This window comes from Carcharhinus amblyrhynchos, chromosome 9 (assembly GCF_965287045.1).
Source record: "Carcharhinus amblyrhynchos chromosome 9, sCarAmb.v2.hapA, whole genome shotgun sequence".
Taxonomy (NCBI): Eukaryota; Metazoa; Chordata; class Chondrichthyes; order Carcharhiniformes; family Carcharhinidae; genus Carcharhinus; species Carcharhinus amblyrhynchos.
Window position 1 is genome coordinate 28,091,286 of NC_137332.1, and position 16,248 is coordinate 28,107,533.

At 41.9% G+C, this 16,248-nt stretch overlaps 2 protein-coding genes across 7 annotated transcripts in view; one reads left to right on the forward strand and one right to left on the reverse strand.

Annotated features, from left to right (window-relative positions):
* Positions 1 to 16,248, reverse strand: part of dynlt4 (dynein light chain Tctex-type 4) — a 263,595-nt gene that overhangs the window by 2,457 nt on the left and 244,890 nt on the right. The gene's annotated exons all lie outside the window — the stretch shown is intronic.
* Positions 11,643 to 16,248, forward strand: part of LOC145347677 (BTB/POZ domain-containing protein 19-like) — a 176,552-nt gene continuing 171,946 nt past the window's right edge. For 5 of the 6 annotated variants that reach the window (XM_080195370.1, XM_080195366.1, XM_080195368.1 and 2 more), the window contains exon 1: positions 11,643 to 11,865. In XM_080195370.1, coding sequence (XP_080051496.1) covers positions 11,774 to 11,865 — 92 coding nt within the window. In that variant the 5' untranslated portion in view covers positions 11,643 to 11,773. The remainder of the gene's footprint in view (positions 11,866 to 16,248) is intronic. The other variant, XM_080195371.1, reaches the window with a different exon arrangement.

The window sequence follows — 16,248 nt, forward strand, 5'->3', positions numbered from 1 at the left end:
CACATTCCCGCCCTCTCCCCATAATCCTTAATCCCCTCGCTTATCAAAAACCCATCAACCCGCGTCTTAAAAATATTTAGCGAGGTAGCCTCCACCACTTCAACGGGCAGAGAATTCCAGAGATTCACCACCCTTTGAGTGAAGAAGTTCCTCCTCAACTCCGTTCTAAACCGCCCCCCCTTTATCTTGAGACTGTGCCCCCTAGTCCTACTGTCCTTTCTGAGCGGGAAGAGTCTCTCCACACAATTTTTTATCTTCCTAGCAGTCGGCTGTTGGAACAAAGCAAGTACTGCTTTAAAGTGGTTGAGGTAGAAACAGTATCAGGTATCAAAATTCTTACCCCCCGCCCCCCTCCCTTCTGTACCTGGGAATCAGCACACTAAATTAAGTCCGTCAAGTGATGAAGGAGACAAACTGTGTCAGTCGTTTCAACGTGGATAATGAGGTATGCTGATGAAACATGATAAGCATTCTCACTATTCTGTGTTGTGTTGTGGTCAGTCTGGGTCAGCGTTATCTGATAGTACACTCACTAGCTTTCGGGTTAGTCCCTTCGTCAGGTGAATGGAGAGTTCTGGCCTAGTGAGTGTACTATCAAATAAATCAGTTGGACTTAAACCTGGTGTTGCCAGACTTTTTACTGTGTTTACCCCAGTCCAACGCCAGCACACCCACATCAGTGTTATCTCTCAGGTTTTGTCTCCCCGCCCCATCCCAATATTTCTTTTCATTTATTGTTCGGTAGTTAGTTTACACACACAAACACACACACAAAAGTCATCTCCCAGTTGTCTTGAATCATGTGGGCCTATGTTTTGGAGAGACCCTGACTATAAGATTGTATTTTGTCAAAACTAGGAGAATGTGTGTGCTTGGAAGAAGATAGGATGATAATTCCACAGGCAGCTTCCAGGAAATGTTGGCAAAATATATATAAGCAGCACTCTTTTGATCTGCCTAAAATTCTCAAGGAAGTTTAGCTTAGAAGAATAAATGTTGATATTGTAATGATTAAAGTAAATGTATTAAGCCACGTCGAATGTGTACGAACCAAGTAACGGAACATGTGAATTATGGGCCTAGAAACAGGACTGTGCAGTATCTATCTAATCTCCCAATGTGGAGGGAAGGAATCTCATGTACACTAATGAGTGGAAGTGCATTGACTCCCAAATTGATTGAAGAGGTCACATTGGAGTGAGAGTGCATGTTGGCAATTTTCTATAAGCCCTGTATAATGTATTCAGATTAGGTTCCTGCATCCATTGCACTAAGTTGTTGTAAGCATGCCAAAAGGAACATTTTGAACAAACAATTGGCATGCATAAACAATGCTGCTGCTAGACTATTCAAGGGGATCTTTGCAGTCCAGTGCTGAATGGATGTAGGATGTAGATTTGTTGTTTGCTGCATGCCACACAACTTCTTCACCATACTGCATCAGTTCTTACAACCACCTGAACACTAAGATGTGCGAGGGGGGACAGTGTAGTGACCACCAGATTCAGTATCTACCTGTGATCTAAGAGATAAGCTCATCGAGGTTAACACTTCAGCTTAACTAGCATTCACTGCACTTTCATATCCTTATTGGTCTGTTCAGAGTCATCATCCAATTGTCTTCCTTTCTTCAAACTTATGGATCTTGCCCTCATTTCAGTGTGAAAACACCAAGACAAAATTCAGGTCAAGAAACAAATTTTGATTTATTATTGTCACATGTATAGGGATAAAGTGAAAAGTATTGTTTCTTGCATGCTATATAGACAAAACATACTGATCATAGAGAAGGAAAGGAGAGGGTGCAGAATATAGTGTTACAGTCATAGCTAGGGCGTAGAGAAAGATCAACTTAATATAAGGTAGGTCCATTCAAAAATCTGAAGGCAGCAGGGCAGAAGCTGTTTTTGAGTCAGGTGGAATGTGGCCTCAAACTTTGGTATCTTTTCCCCAACGGAAGAAGATGGAAGAGAAGATGTTCAGGGTGCGTAGGGTCCTTGATTATGCTGGCTATTTTTCCGAAGCAGTGGGAAGTGTAGACAGAGTCAATGGCTTGGAGGCTGGTTTGCATGATGGACTGGGCTCAATTGTAGTTTCTTGTGGTCTTGAGCAGAGCAGGAGCCATATACCACATTTATAAAACAAATTACATCAGCATTCATGCAAGAAGGCTGATCTTCCTTTTGCAAGCACTTAGCACCTGTTTTGTGTGCTCATTTCCATATACTGGAGATTTTATGAGATGCTTCCACAAAGTTGAGTTGAGCGCTGCTAAGCTTCCGTTGAGAACACATCAGATGAGCTTGGAGGATGTCTTTGAGCAGCTGTGGACCTGGATGACCAAGCCATAGACTGCAGCATCTCAATGTAAGCTGCTGCAAGCTGGCAGTCCAATACGGCAAACTACCATGGAAGCTGTCAGATTTGTCATTAAATGTGCTATCATGGTGGATTCCACTGTGGTGCTAATGGATCTGACCACTGTTAGTCAGGATGGTTTCCATAGGGCTTCTCCATGCTGTGTGACATTATTCACAAACTCTTTGGCACCGAGTATTTGGCATATGTCCAGAAACCTTCAATAAGCCGAGGTCTGAAAGTCAGCACCTGAGTCCTCTGCAACAGAACTATTATGTAATCTTTCCTCTAGTGAGCTGGTGCCCTATGCTTCCGGCCAAACTACTGCACATTTGCACTTGTCATCACATGCAGATTCCAACTCATACTTAAACTCAAAGGTTCAAAAGCGTGTGCTGGCTGGCCAGCATTTAATTGCCTTTCACTAGTTCCCTTGGGAAAGTGGTGGTGAGCTGTCTCCTTGAAGTACAACTGAGTAGCTCGTGTGGCCATTTCAGAGAGTCAACTACATTTCTGTGGCTCTGGAGTCACATGTAGGCCAGACCAGGTGAGGACAGCAGATTTCTTACCCTAAAGAACATTAATGAATCAGATGGGTTTTCTTCATAAGAGTGCCTATGTTCACCTGAGAGGGCAGACAAGGCCTCGGTTTAATGTTTTATCTGAAAGACAGTGAAGCTCGATACTGCACCAGAGTGTCAGATAGGATTTTTGTGCTCAAGTCTCTGCAGTGGAACTTGAACCCACAACCTTCTGATTCCGAGGTGAGAAGGCCATGCCTGACACTTATAATAAATGATTACCACCTTGATAAAGAATTTTATGTTAGCCTTCAATCCTGTAAGGGGGAGACTGCTCAGAAAACTCTGATACATTTACATGCCAGCTGCATAAGTTTATGTTACAGTGGAGCCCAGAGAGATCACCTTCACTCAGATGTAAAACTAATATTGCGGATCAGCCATCCCATTGTAGAAACTAATCAATTTTTATGTAGTTTCTATAGCCGATCTGAGCCACCAGTGTTACTGAATAGCAGAATCAAAGAATATTCTGGTGCAGAAGCTCTTTGGCCCATCAAGTCCAGGCTGATATGTGAAAGGTGCTGACCTGCCCACTTAATCCCATTTGCTAGCACTTGGCCCATAGCCTTGAATGTTTTAGCATGTCAAGTACTCATCCAGGTGCTTTTTAAGGGATGTGAGGTAATATGCCTCCACCACCCTCCCAGGCAGTGCATTCCAGACTGTCACCACCGTCTGGGTAAAAAAGTTTTTCCTCAAATCCCTATCTAACCTCTCTTAATAATTTAAATGTTCCATCCCAGACAACATCCAGGTGAATCTCCTTACTCTTTACACTTCAGGTGAGCAGCTACTTTACTGATTTAAAGCTAATAAATATCCAAACTAGTGGTAAAAAATGAAAACCTCTCTGTTGTATGCTGCAGTGCAAACTTTTCAATGAGAAACAGCACCATAGGGATGACAGGAATTTCAATCAAAATGATCCCATGAAAGTTTCAAAAAATATTTTCTGGCTCTACATTTGAATTTACAAAAATTAGAAGTTGTAGAATAGCTAGCTAGAGATCTTCTCTATCTAGGTCCATATTGAATTTTCAAAAGCACTCATCCACCAGAATTAACAATAAGGGACACTGATCTGCACTCAACACATTGGGCAAAATCTGCCTACCTTTGAAAATATTCATCCATTGGGAACAAATGCAGGTTACAATCCTGAAGTTTGGATCGAGGTAAAAACTGATGAGATGAAGCTCAAAGCAGATGGGGATCGCCATGGCTGAATCATTTGGAACATGTATGTGGTCTTCCCTGCCTGCAGATCTTCACGGGATATGGAGCTTCCAACCAATGAAAGCTGACCAATGACAAATCTCTCTTCTTCAATCATGTCAGAATTCCTGAAAATTCCCCTACAGTTTTAAGATTAAATAGGTTTCCTGAGACGACAGATGTGGTCCAACTTGTCCTCGCCCACACATTTACACTTCTAAGATCAGATTTGAAAATCCTGGCCGATATTCTTTTCCATGTCCATAGGGTCCCAGCTTGCAGGTGGTCAGGAAGGCAAATGGGATGCTGGCCTTCATAGCGAGGGGGATTGAATATAAAGTAGGGAGGTCTTGCTGCGGCTGTATAGGGCATTGGTGAGGCCGCAGCTGGAGTACTGTGTGCAGTTTTGGGCACCGTACTTACGCAAGGATATTTTGGCCTTGGAGGGAGTGCAGAGGAGGTTTACTAGGCTGATGCCGGAGTTGAGGGGGCTGAGCTATGAGGAGAGGCTGAATAAACTAGGCTTGTACTTGTTAGAGTTTAGAAGAATGAGGGGAGATCTCATTGAAACGTATAAGATGATGAATGGGATGGATAGGATAGAGGTGGAGAGACTCTTCCCGCTCAGAAAGGACAGTAGGACTAGGGGGCACAGCCTCAAGATAAAGGGGGGGCGGTTTAGAATGGAGTTGAGGAAGAATTTCTTCACTGAAAGGGTGGTGAATCTCTGGAATTCTCTGCCCGTTGAAGTGGTGGAGGCTACCTCGCTAAATATTTTTAAGAAGCGGGTTGATGGGTTTTTGATAAGAGAGGGGATTAAGGGTTATGGGGAGAGGGCGGGAATGTGGAACTGAGCCACGACAGATCAGCCATGATCTTATTGAATGGCGGGGCAGGCTCGAAGGGCTAGATGGCCTACTCCTGCTCCTATTTCTTATGTTCTTATGTAACTGCAGCTGCCTCATTGCCTTGGTTAAACTCAATACACACCAAGGCTTGAACCCAAGATTGGTAGATCCATGTACACTTACTTCATTTAGTTAAAGTAATGAGCATTGCCAAGAATATCACAATCTTGTGTATGTCAAAGGAAACTAACATGTTCCAACAGGTGAATAAAATAATGTTTCAACTTGTTTATTTGTTCAGCAACCTTAATTTACTGATTACAATTGCACTGAAGAAAACATCTTGGCTTAATGATTCTTGCTGGATCTAACTGTGTCGGAATGTCTGGCTGCCAACTGACCCTGATGCTGATCCTAACATAAATCCCAAGATTAGTGCATTTGTGTACTGAGTAGGAGATAGGGAATATGAATATGTACATCCCTAAGTCTTTCTCCTCCCACGTCTCCTTTCAGACGACGTCAGTTAGCCCTGATGAGATACAGTTACTTGGTGAAGCACTAAGCATAAGGGAGCTGGGATGAGGAGTGAAAATACAAACCTTCTGAGTTCAGAGAAGGTTCAGGGGATGACAGCCCCTAATGTAGAGCCTTCTGATTCCAATCTCAGAGATTGTGTTTTGTGTAGAAGAATGTTGAACAAATCTCACAATCCTATGGAGGTATTGAGGTCAACCTCAGAATATGTAAGGCAGATGGCATGGGTCACAGTGGAGTTTGACACCATTCATTGCCATCAGAATATATAATTGGAAAGAGAAAAGCCAAGGTTACCCAGACAGTTGATAAAGCAGCTCAGCCTATTATAGAGTCATCTCCAAAATACGCTAATTCTGGCTTCTTGATCATTCTGATTTTAATTATTCCACAATTGGCCACATACCTTCAGCTGCTTTGCCTTAAACTATGGCGTTCACTTCCGAAACCTCTCCACCTCTCTATCACTCTTTCCTTCTTTAAGATGCTCCTTGAAACCTACCTCTTGACCAAGCTTATGGCCATCTCTGTATATGGCTCAGTGTCAAATTTTGCTTTCTAACTCTCCTATAAAGGTGTTATGTAAATACAAACTATTGTTATTACCTCAAGAGGGTAGCCACGTCAATATCACCAAACACTGCATTTTAGAAATGCATTGACTATTCAGGAAAATATGTCAGTCAATTTGCATACAAAGCAAATGAAATGTATGATCAGCAACTCTGCTTTCATGGTTTACTTGAAGCATGAATATTGGTCATGACACTGCGACCTTATTTAAACAGTGATATGGGATCTTTTGTATCTTTTGAACAGGCAAATGGAGAAATATCTCATCCAAAAGAAATGAATTAGCATCAATGTACAAATACGTCAACCTAAACTTTGTACTCAAATCCAGGACAGGGATTTGACCCTCAATCTCTAGTCTCAAAGGCTACTGATCATGCCGTTTTATCTACTATTCCCCGTACTAGCCAGTTTATCTATTCTTCAGGCTTTTGGCAATGATTACATTTGATCTAAAATGTTAACTTTAAAATGGTGCAATAATTTACCACCACCGAGATCGATATCATCCAATTTTTCCCAACCCTTTGTGTGGCAGGTATACCTGTACTCAGCCAATTGCCCTGACAATACAGGTGAAGTTTTGAACCTGGCTGAATTGTGGTGAGTAAGAAAGGACATTGCGTCTCCACTTTATCTTAAAAGTTACATATCAAAAATCATAAATTATTCATGCTCATTGTGAATGTCTGCATGAAGCTTGAAAGTTGTATTGTCTTCCTACAACAACCTGTGTTTCAACAAAATTAAATTGTAAAACGAAAAAAATACTATAAGTCATCAAAAGCAATTTATTTTTTTGAACTCTGTCCTATTGATAACACCTTTCAAAAATTTTTTTGAGGTCCACTCCTCACTTGAGATGAAATTTTTACTTTAAAAATAGCACTAATTGGGTAGGAATTATATACAATACAATATCCAACTAATTTTAGTAACTTGAAATAAATGTTTACCAGCAAGGGAGTCAAACTGTCTTACCCTAGAAAGAAAGTGAAGGCAACAAATTTCTGCTAATTTTCTGCAGTCCAAGTCAAAAGCATTAAGACTCTCCCAAAACCTTGCTTGCTTCTGTGACCAACCTAGAAGCTGTCCTGATAAAAACGTTGGTTTAATGTTTTACACTTCCATGGGGATGTTATCATCTCTCCTTGAGCCTCCCAAAATGAATGCAAGAAGAGAAAAAAAAGGCTTAATCATTCTCCCAGTGCCTTTCCCACCTGATAAAAGATTGACCATTGATTGAAAGGCTTATTGCACGACTGCACTGTATGAAGGAAAGCAGACTCAACTATTGAGGCAGCACAGATCTGGGCAGCTTGCCACCCGTACACGTCTCCAAGGTGACAACTTCAGCCCTGTGACAATTTTCTCAAACAACATTAACTTTTGTTCACGTCCAAGTCATTTTAGGTATAAGTTTTATCTCAATGTCTAACATGTTTGCCATCAGCCCCCTTACAGTTTTCAAGTCATTAGTATTTGTTAGTCCTTGGCATATTTAAGCAGTTCCAAAAACATCTCATTACTAGGCTGGCTCTGTTTCTTCATAACTATGTTTGTAGTCACTTCTTTAAACTAAACATTATAACATCTCTTAGCTGTAATTGAAGTTTTTCTTATTCTTCTTAAAGTGGTCATTGTGCCTTCCCTTACCAACAGGTTGGGCAGGAGAACTTTACATTAATAAACATTAATAAATGTAATGAACATTAATACCGGCAAGACAAATCAAATGTGATGTGGAGCACTTAAGCCTCTAATTTTGCTTTCTGCCATGCAGAGGTACCTAACCTCTGTCTCATATGTTCCAAAAGGTCAAGAACTCACTTCTCTGAGAATCATGCTTCATCTAAATGACCATCAGTGGGTTTTGGCAGGTTCTCCACTATATCAGTCAAGTCCAATCCTATCTTCAACCTGTCTCCACACAGTTTTACTTTCCAGTAGGAGTCATTAAACAACAATGCCTAGTAATATTAAGGCCAAATATAATACCACTGCTGATTCCTCAGCTGAAACATGTCAGTTCATTGATAAATAGCTTGTAGACTTATACCGTAGCTAAAAATAAAATGCTTCAACATGCTCTTTCTCAGAATGGTTCAGGGTAGGGATGATACTTGACAAGGTAAACACTGTCGGCAAGAGGGTGTCCATTGTTTGCAAGTATTGTGTAGTAAGGGATCGATAATCTCTCAACTAGATAACGTGGCCAAGTAGGTTGACTATCAACCTGCAAGTCCTTCCGATAAACATATGATAGGCAATAAGTTTGGGTCACTTTTCTGGTCAGTCAGAACCTGCAGAAAGCAATATCAAACAATTGCAATACCTTGCCAAGGACAACCATGAACCAACACATGGAAGTCCTTGTTGGCACTGTCCTCTTAGGGCATGGTACCTGATGAGGAGGAGGAGTCTCTCAGATAGAGATGCAGCTGACAATCACAAACAAACGACACATTGATCAAATGATCAGTTTAGAAAAACTAAGAAGGCACTTTATAAGGGATGGATGTGAGTGACTAAAGCCCATTAAGATCTTAAGCTTCCCTTTACAATTCATAGAGAGAATAAACAAATTGATGTTGGTTGTATCTCTACCCAGAGCAAAAAATAGCAATGTATTTATCTCTCTGCATATAAATACAAGTCGTTGTGATTGTCTGACTACTGTGAGATAAAGTCAATAAAGATTTATCTGCAGTCAAGCAACTGGTGTTACATTTAGGAATCTTATATCATGTTGAGACATCCCATGCTGTAAATATCAGAATGTGAAGAGAAGGTACTGGACATAAAAGTAGCAGAAAGACATACTCCATGCATTCATTAATACAGCCCAGGATTTTCTCTGCCTTATTGATGAATTTCACAACCAGCCTTGCCATCTGAATCACGTGTGTATTTCTGTCCACAGGTCACTTTGCTAAAATTGTATCCTTTATTTTCATATTTCCTTTCCATGTTCTTTCAATGCATCAGGAGGACTAGCTAGGGTAAATGCATGGGGTTATGGGGATAGGGCAGGGTGGAATTGTGGTCAGTGCAGATCAATGGGTCGAATGGCCTCCTTCTGGACTGTAGGATTCTATGATTCTATGAAAAATTTCATACTTCTTTGCGTTAAATTTCAGTTGCACATGTCAACCCTGTCTATGTTCTCTTAAAGTAACTATCTGCCTCACAATTCATAACACTTCCAACTCGGTGTCATCTGCAAATTTTGAAACTGTGCCTTGCACACCCAAGTTGAGGTCAGCAATATAAATCAAGTAAATCAAGTTGTTCCTAGCACCAACTGTAAGGGAACACTATTTAGCACTGCTGCCTCACAGCGCCAGGGACCTGGGTTCGATTCCCAGTTTGGGTCACTGTCTCTGGAGTCTGCATGTTTTCCCCGTGTCTGCGTGGGTTTTCTCCAGGTGCTCTGGTTTTATCCTACAATCCGAAAGATGTGTTGGTTAGGTGCATTAGCCATACTAAATTCTCCCTCAATGTACCCAGATAGGTGCCAGAGTGTGACGACTAGGGGATTTTCACAATAACTTCATTGCAGTGTTAATCTAAGCCTACTTGTGACACTAATAAAGAAACATAAAAAGAACAACCACACAGGAACATCATTATATTACTTCCTCCAGTCTGAAAAACAACAATTCACCATTATTTTCTGTTTCCTTTCACTCAACCAAACTTGTACTCATAAATAAAAGCAAATTACTGCAGATGCTGGAAGCTGAAATCAAAAGAGAAAATTCTGGTAAATCTCAGCAGGTCTGGCAGTATTTGTAAGGAGAGAAAAAGCTGATGTTTCGAGTCCAGATGACCTTTTGTCAAAGCTTTTACTTATGTTGTCATTGTCCTTTTTATTCCAAGGATTTTGATTTTGCTGATAAGCATGTAATGTGGCCCTGTATTACATGTCTCTTGGAAGTTGTCGCATGTTACAACAACCACGTTACCATCATCAAATCAACTCTATTGCCGCATCTAAAAATTCAATCAAGTTAGTCAAGCACAATTTTCCTTTGACTCCTCATTGCTGGCTTTCCTTAATGGACCTCCTATTTGTCCAAGTGACTGTTGATTTTTTTCTGTATTATTGTATCTAAAAGCTCTCCTACTAGGTCAAATGAGCATTTATCTAGGTCCGGTGGTCAGGTTTTTATGCCAGTTCTCCTGCTCTGCGCTGTCCTGAAACTCCAGGATGCTGGGAGTTGTAGTCTTCGCTGCCATCCTGAAAACAGACAAATCTGAAAAGATAGTTATTCAACTTGGTTCTCACTTTTATTATCAACCTGACAACTGTCAAACACACTAGTTTTCTGTTTCATTTTACTTTCTCTCTCTGTTGTCACACTGGAAACTCTTGTTTTTTTTCCTCTACCATCCTCCAAGTGGGAATGCACCTTCACTACATCTGAATCATCTTGTTAAGGCAGTCCATTATTCAGTTATGGTTTTGCCTGACAATATCAGGCTCCTATTTACCTGGATCAGATTTGTGCCCGCTGCGTGAAATGGGCCTTCTCTGATTTGATTTTTCTATATACTCTGGATTGCTTGTCTTTTTTACTATAGCTATCTTAAACAGTGATCATTGTCCCCTGTGGTAGCATGGCCCCTTTAAGGGGTGATTCTTCAGGGGCTTTATGACCAGGTCGAAGCCACTGATGCAGGAACCTGGGCCACAGGTGAGCATTCTGGGGCTGGAGGGCTTCAGTAAGAGTCAGGACATTGTTAGGAGTAGACTTGTATTCAAAGAATCCCTACAGTGCAGAAGAGATCATTCAGCCCATTGAGTCTGCATTGACTCAAAGACAGAGCATCTTTCTAAGGCCTATTCCTGCCCTATCCCTGTATCTCCATGTATTTATGCCACTAATCCCCCTAACCTCCAAATCTTGGGACACTAAGGGACAATTATGGCCAATCCACCTAACCTGCACATCTTTGGACTGTGGGAGGAAACGGGGGCACCTGGAAGAAAGCCATGCAGACACGAAGAAGACATGCAAACTCCACATAGGCAGTCACCCAAGGCCGGATGGAACCCAGATCCCTGGCGCTGTGAGGCAGCAGTGCTAGCCATTGAGCCACAGTGCCACCCAATTAGTTGTGCTGTATTAGTAGTGCTGTTAAAACCTTAGTTGTACATAGTTCTTATCAATAAATCCTTTGGTTAGTTGTTTGCCACGTCGAGTTACTACGTTCCCCAACTGAGGTGGTTTCGCTTGGCAAAGGAGCAGGGTTAACACATGTTTTGCCAGTATCCTGCAGCTGGGCACTTTTGGAAAGTTCAGCATTCCTTTTTGTCCTCCTAGGAAAAATCATCTTCCTGACCATGGGCTGACTCATCATCAATCACAGCAAATGAAAAACAAAACATAAGAAAGAGATGCAAAGTGCAATCTTGACCAAAAGATGAGAGAGTTTGATCCTAGTTTCCAGCAATGTTTAAATTTGGCTTTCCTCAAGTGAATGCACATCTTCCTCTTTTCTTCCCCTCCTGGTATTTTATGTGATGTGTTGGATTTCCTTCTCTTGCTGTTCTACCCCTCCCTCTCCCTCTCTCTTTCCCTCCCCTCTCTATCATTCCCTGTCAGGGTGCCGACCTCCAGCCTCCTCCCTTCCTCACCCCGGCTCGGAGACATGTCCGACCCGCCCCGCGCCGCCTATCTGCGGGGAAACCTCGGCTCCTTCGCCGCCGACATGAGGAGGATGATCAACGCGCCGGAGTTGAGGTGAGAGCGGCCGGCAGACGGTGAGCAGGAAAGCTCGGGGATTGGAAGAAGAGTGCTAGGCCTCACGTTGACTACCCACTCCTGTCAATGACACAGTTTGTGGATAACCTTGGGGGAATTATTTTTAAAAACATGAAAAGCTGCATCTCAGTAAGAATCAGTCACGGAAAAAAAAAGTTTGTCAAATTATCTAAAAAGCTTCATTAATACAACTTCAGGTGCATAAACTGTCCTCAATACAGAATAATATTACAATAAAAGCTTGTTTTCCTACATCACAACAATGACCACACTTCAAAAGTATTTCATTGGGCATGAAGTGCGTTGGAACATCCTGGGGGTTGTGAACAGTGCTACATAAATGCAGATTCTTGTTCAAAGTTTGTAACATAGACTGCACTTTTTGAATAAGCAATTGCTTAAGTTTATTTATTAGTGTCGCAAGTAGCCTTACATTAACACTGCAATGAAGTTACTGTGGAAATCCCCTTGTCGCCACACTCCGGCGCATGTTCGGATACACTGAGGGAGAATTTAGCATGGCCAGTGCACCCAACCAGCATGTCTTTCAGACTGTGGGAGGAAACAGCAGCACCCGTAGGAAACCCACACAGACACAGGAAGGATGTACAGACTCTGCACAGTGACTCCAGCCGAGAATCAAACCCGGGTCCCTGGTACTATGAGGCAGCAGTGCCACTGTGCCGCCTTGATATTCAGATTATATTCCTGCACTGGAGTTTATTCTAGCAACAGATCACTTTCCATTTAATTTCATTTTTTTGCAGTCACACACCACTGGAGGTTGCCACTATATGGTTTTTGATATTTCCAAAATGAAAACCAAAGGGGTTTCAGATGCACAATAAAACCAGAAGACCCAAACTTCAGCAGTCACTAAATGCTACATCCAGCACACTCTGAGCTGCAGCCAGTATATAAACGATTGGGGATGTGTTTTCATATCCTGCTGTTTGTAGTGTGATTTGTTGCTTGAGTATTGCAGTTTTGAATTTTAAAAATCCCAGAGGAAGTTCCCTGAGCAGATTGGAGAAATAACAAATTACTATCTCAACAAATCATATGTCCTAGCCTATTTTTATAAATAAGATAATAGCTCTCACATCCAAATTGTTAATGAATGATGAAGCTGCATTGAATGATTAAGAACTGTGATGCAATCACTATATGACTTAAGGTAACAATAGCTGATTAATGTAAAATAAAGGATAGTGCACACTACAATACATGCAGTATATTACAAATTATAAAACTCTAAGGTTATCAAAAAACATATGTTACAAAAGCAACATATGAATGCCATATGACTCTTAATAAAGTTGCAGGCAGGTATGCTTAGAACATTTAAAGAATGACATTTATCTTCCTGATGTCTCCCTAGATACTGAATTGGCGAAGGCTATTTTGCCAGGACTTTTCCAATTATGTATATTTATAAACCAACGTTTGTGATCACAGGGTGATCCAAAATGTTTTGTTGCCAGTGAAATACTTTTGACATGTTGCTTTGTAATGGAGGGAAATGCTGTCTTGTAATTGAGTGCTACCTATCATCTTGGGGTTTCTGTTGATTAGAATCTGAGCTGGACCAGTCATAGAAATACTGTGGCTCCAAGAGCAGGTCTGAGGCTAGGAATTCTGCACAGAGTAACTCACTTCCCAACTGCCCAAAGCTTGCCCTCTACAAGATAAAATTCAGGAATGTGATGTCCACTTCTTTGGATGAGTGCAGCTCCAGCAAAACTCAAGAAACTTGACACCACCCGAGACACAGCAGCCTACTTGAATGGCACTCCAACCACATCTTCAACGTTCATTCCCTCCACCGTTGAAGCAATATGTATTATCGATAAGGTACGCTGCAATGACTCGCTAAGGCTCCTTCGACAAGTGACTTCTAACATCTGTAAGGACGCAGACGTAAATGCAGCAGATGTATGGGAATACCATTACCTCAATGTTCCCCTCCAAGTCATGCATCATCCTAACTTGGAATTATATCAGCTTTGCTTCACTGGGTCAAAATCCTGAAACATTCTTCTGAGCAACACTGGGGGTACTGACACCACATGAACTCAAGACCGGTGTAGCCCTTGTAGACCTGTCATCAGCCTATGGCAAGATCTGGATTAAAGGCCTGATGCTGAAACTCCTGCCCCAAAACACTATGACTGCTTTTGGCAATGCTGAGTAATAGATGGCTATGTGTCCGTCAAGGCAGCTCAGCGCACCTCTATTGGTCAACAGCAAACTGCCACAAGGATCAGTACTAGCTATGAAGAAAACAGTATTTGGGGATTTATTGTGTTATGCTGTGAAGCAGACTTGTGTCTGTGTGTGAACATAACTAAATTAAGCTGGGGACTGGGTGTCTGCAGAGTTGAGAATGTTAACGGGTCTAGGTGTGAAAGGCAGTCTCTTGAAGTGAATATGGGCAAGTTGAATCATCTATAAGCTAATAAAACATGGGTAGAAATGTGCATTAGGAGATAAAGAAAGTTTGTTGTTTTCAGTTGTTAAATTTCAAAAGAAAGTAAAAGAGGGTTTACAACTTGGAAAAGATTATGAATAAATAAGGCATAAGAACATAAGAAATAGGAGCAGGAGTAGGCCATCTAGCCCTTCGAGCCTGCCCCGCCATTCAATAAGATCATGGCTGATCTGTCGTGGCTCAGTTCCACTTTCCCGCCCTCTCCCCATAACCCTTAATCCCCTCTCTTATCAAGAACCCATCAACCCACTTCTTAAAAATATTTAGCGAGGCAGCCTCCACCACTTCAACGGGCAGAGAATTCCAGAGATTCATCACCCTTTGAGTGAAGAAGTTCCTCCTCAACTCCGTTCTAAACCGCCTCCCCTTTATCTTGAGGCTGTGCCCCCTAGTCCTACTGTCTTTTTTGAGCGGGAAGAGTCTCTCCACCTCTATCCTACATTTTATTTTACCCAAATATAGTGGCAGTAGGGAAAATATAAATTACTTTTATATGCAAAGAGAGGTAAGTTTCAAAGAAGGGTAAGGGCAATGAGAAAAGATAAAAGAGGGAAAATATATTTAAGGAGAGGTTAGAGAGCTGTGTTTGAAAGCGACCATGTGAAACTGCTGAGAGTGTGCTCTGTGCTGGGAGAGAGAGCTGAGAAAAGAAGCAAAATGAAGCAGCTTTTCAGCCAGCCTGGAAAAACGCATGGTTTCTAAAGCATGCTTTTGGTTTAAAGATTGTAACTAAAAAAGAAATGAGCTGTGATAGCTTGCCAAGTTTCCCTTTGGAATTTGGATTGCACGGCACTGACCATAACCAGATCATAACCCTGGCATTGATCCCTTTCAATGTCCGCATGAGTGAAATTCCACTAACAAAGTCATGCAAACTTGCATATGCAGGTGATCTTGTCTTTGCAACACAAGCAGCCACTTTCAATTACATTGAGTGCACTTAATGCCCATAAAACAACAATCTCTGCATTTCATTTTATAATAGAAATAGCAGAAGGAGCTATTTGGCTCAACAAATCTGCACCGACCGCAATTCCACATAGCCCCTATCCCTATAGCCCCGCGTATTTACACTGCCAGTCCCTCTGACACACAGAGCCAGTTTACCATGGCCAATTAACTTAATCTTTGATGTGCGGGAGGAAACCAGAGCACCTGGAGAAAACCCACGCAGAGATGAGGAGAACATGCAAACTGCACACAGTCAGTGACCCAAGCCAGGAATCGAATCTGGGTCCCTGGTGTTGTGAGGCAGCAGTGCTAACCACTGTGCAACCGTGCCGCCCATGATAACAGATTGATAAATGCACCTCAAAATGACCTTCTGTAACAACCTTGTAACACATGATGCCTTGTGTATTCTGTAGCTGAATACTGTGCACTAGTGTAGACGAGAAGTAACCAACATTGGTTGATGTTCAACTGAACACTACAATGAGATGCACGATTGGAACCCCAAATAAATCCTAACGCCCTGGTTACACTTGCCTCCACGTATTCCCTCTGGTGTAGGTGCCCACAGTTCTGTTAGGGAGGGAGTTCCAGGATATTGACCTGACGATAGTCAAGGAATGGTGATATATTTGCAAGTCAAGGTGGTGTGTGTCTTAGAGGGGATCTTCCATGTGATGGTGTTCTCTGTATCTGCTACTCTTGTCCTTCTTTGTGGCAGTGATTGTGGATTTGGAAGATGCAGTCTCAAGAGCTTGGTGAATTCCTGCAGTGCGTCTTGGAGATGGTACAGACTGCTGCTACTGTGCATCAGTAGTGGAGGGAGTAAATGTTTGTGGATGGGGTACCAATCAAGTGGGCTGCCTTGTCTTGGATGGTGTCGAATTTTTTGAGTGTTGCACTAATCCGGACAAGAACAA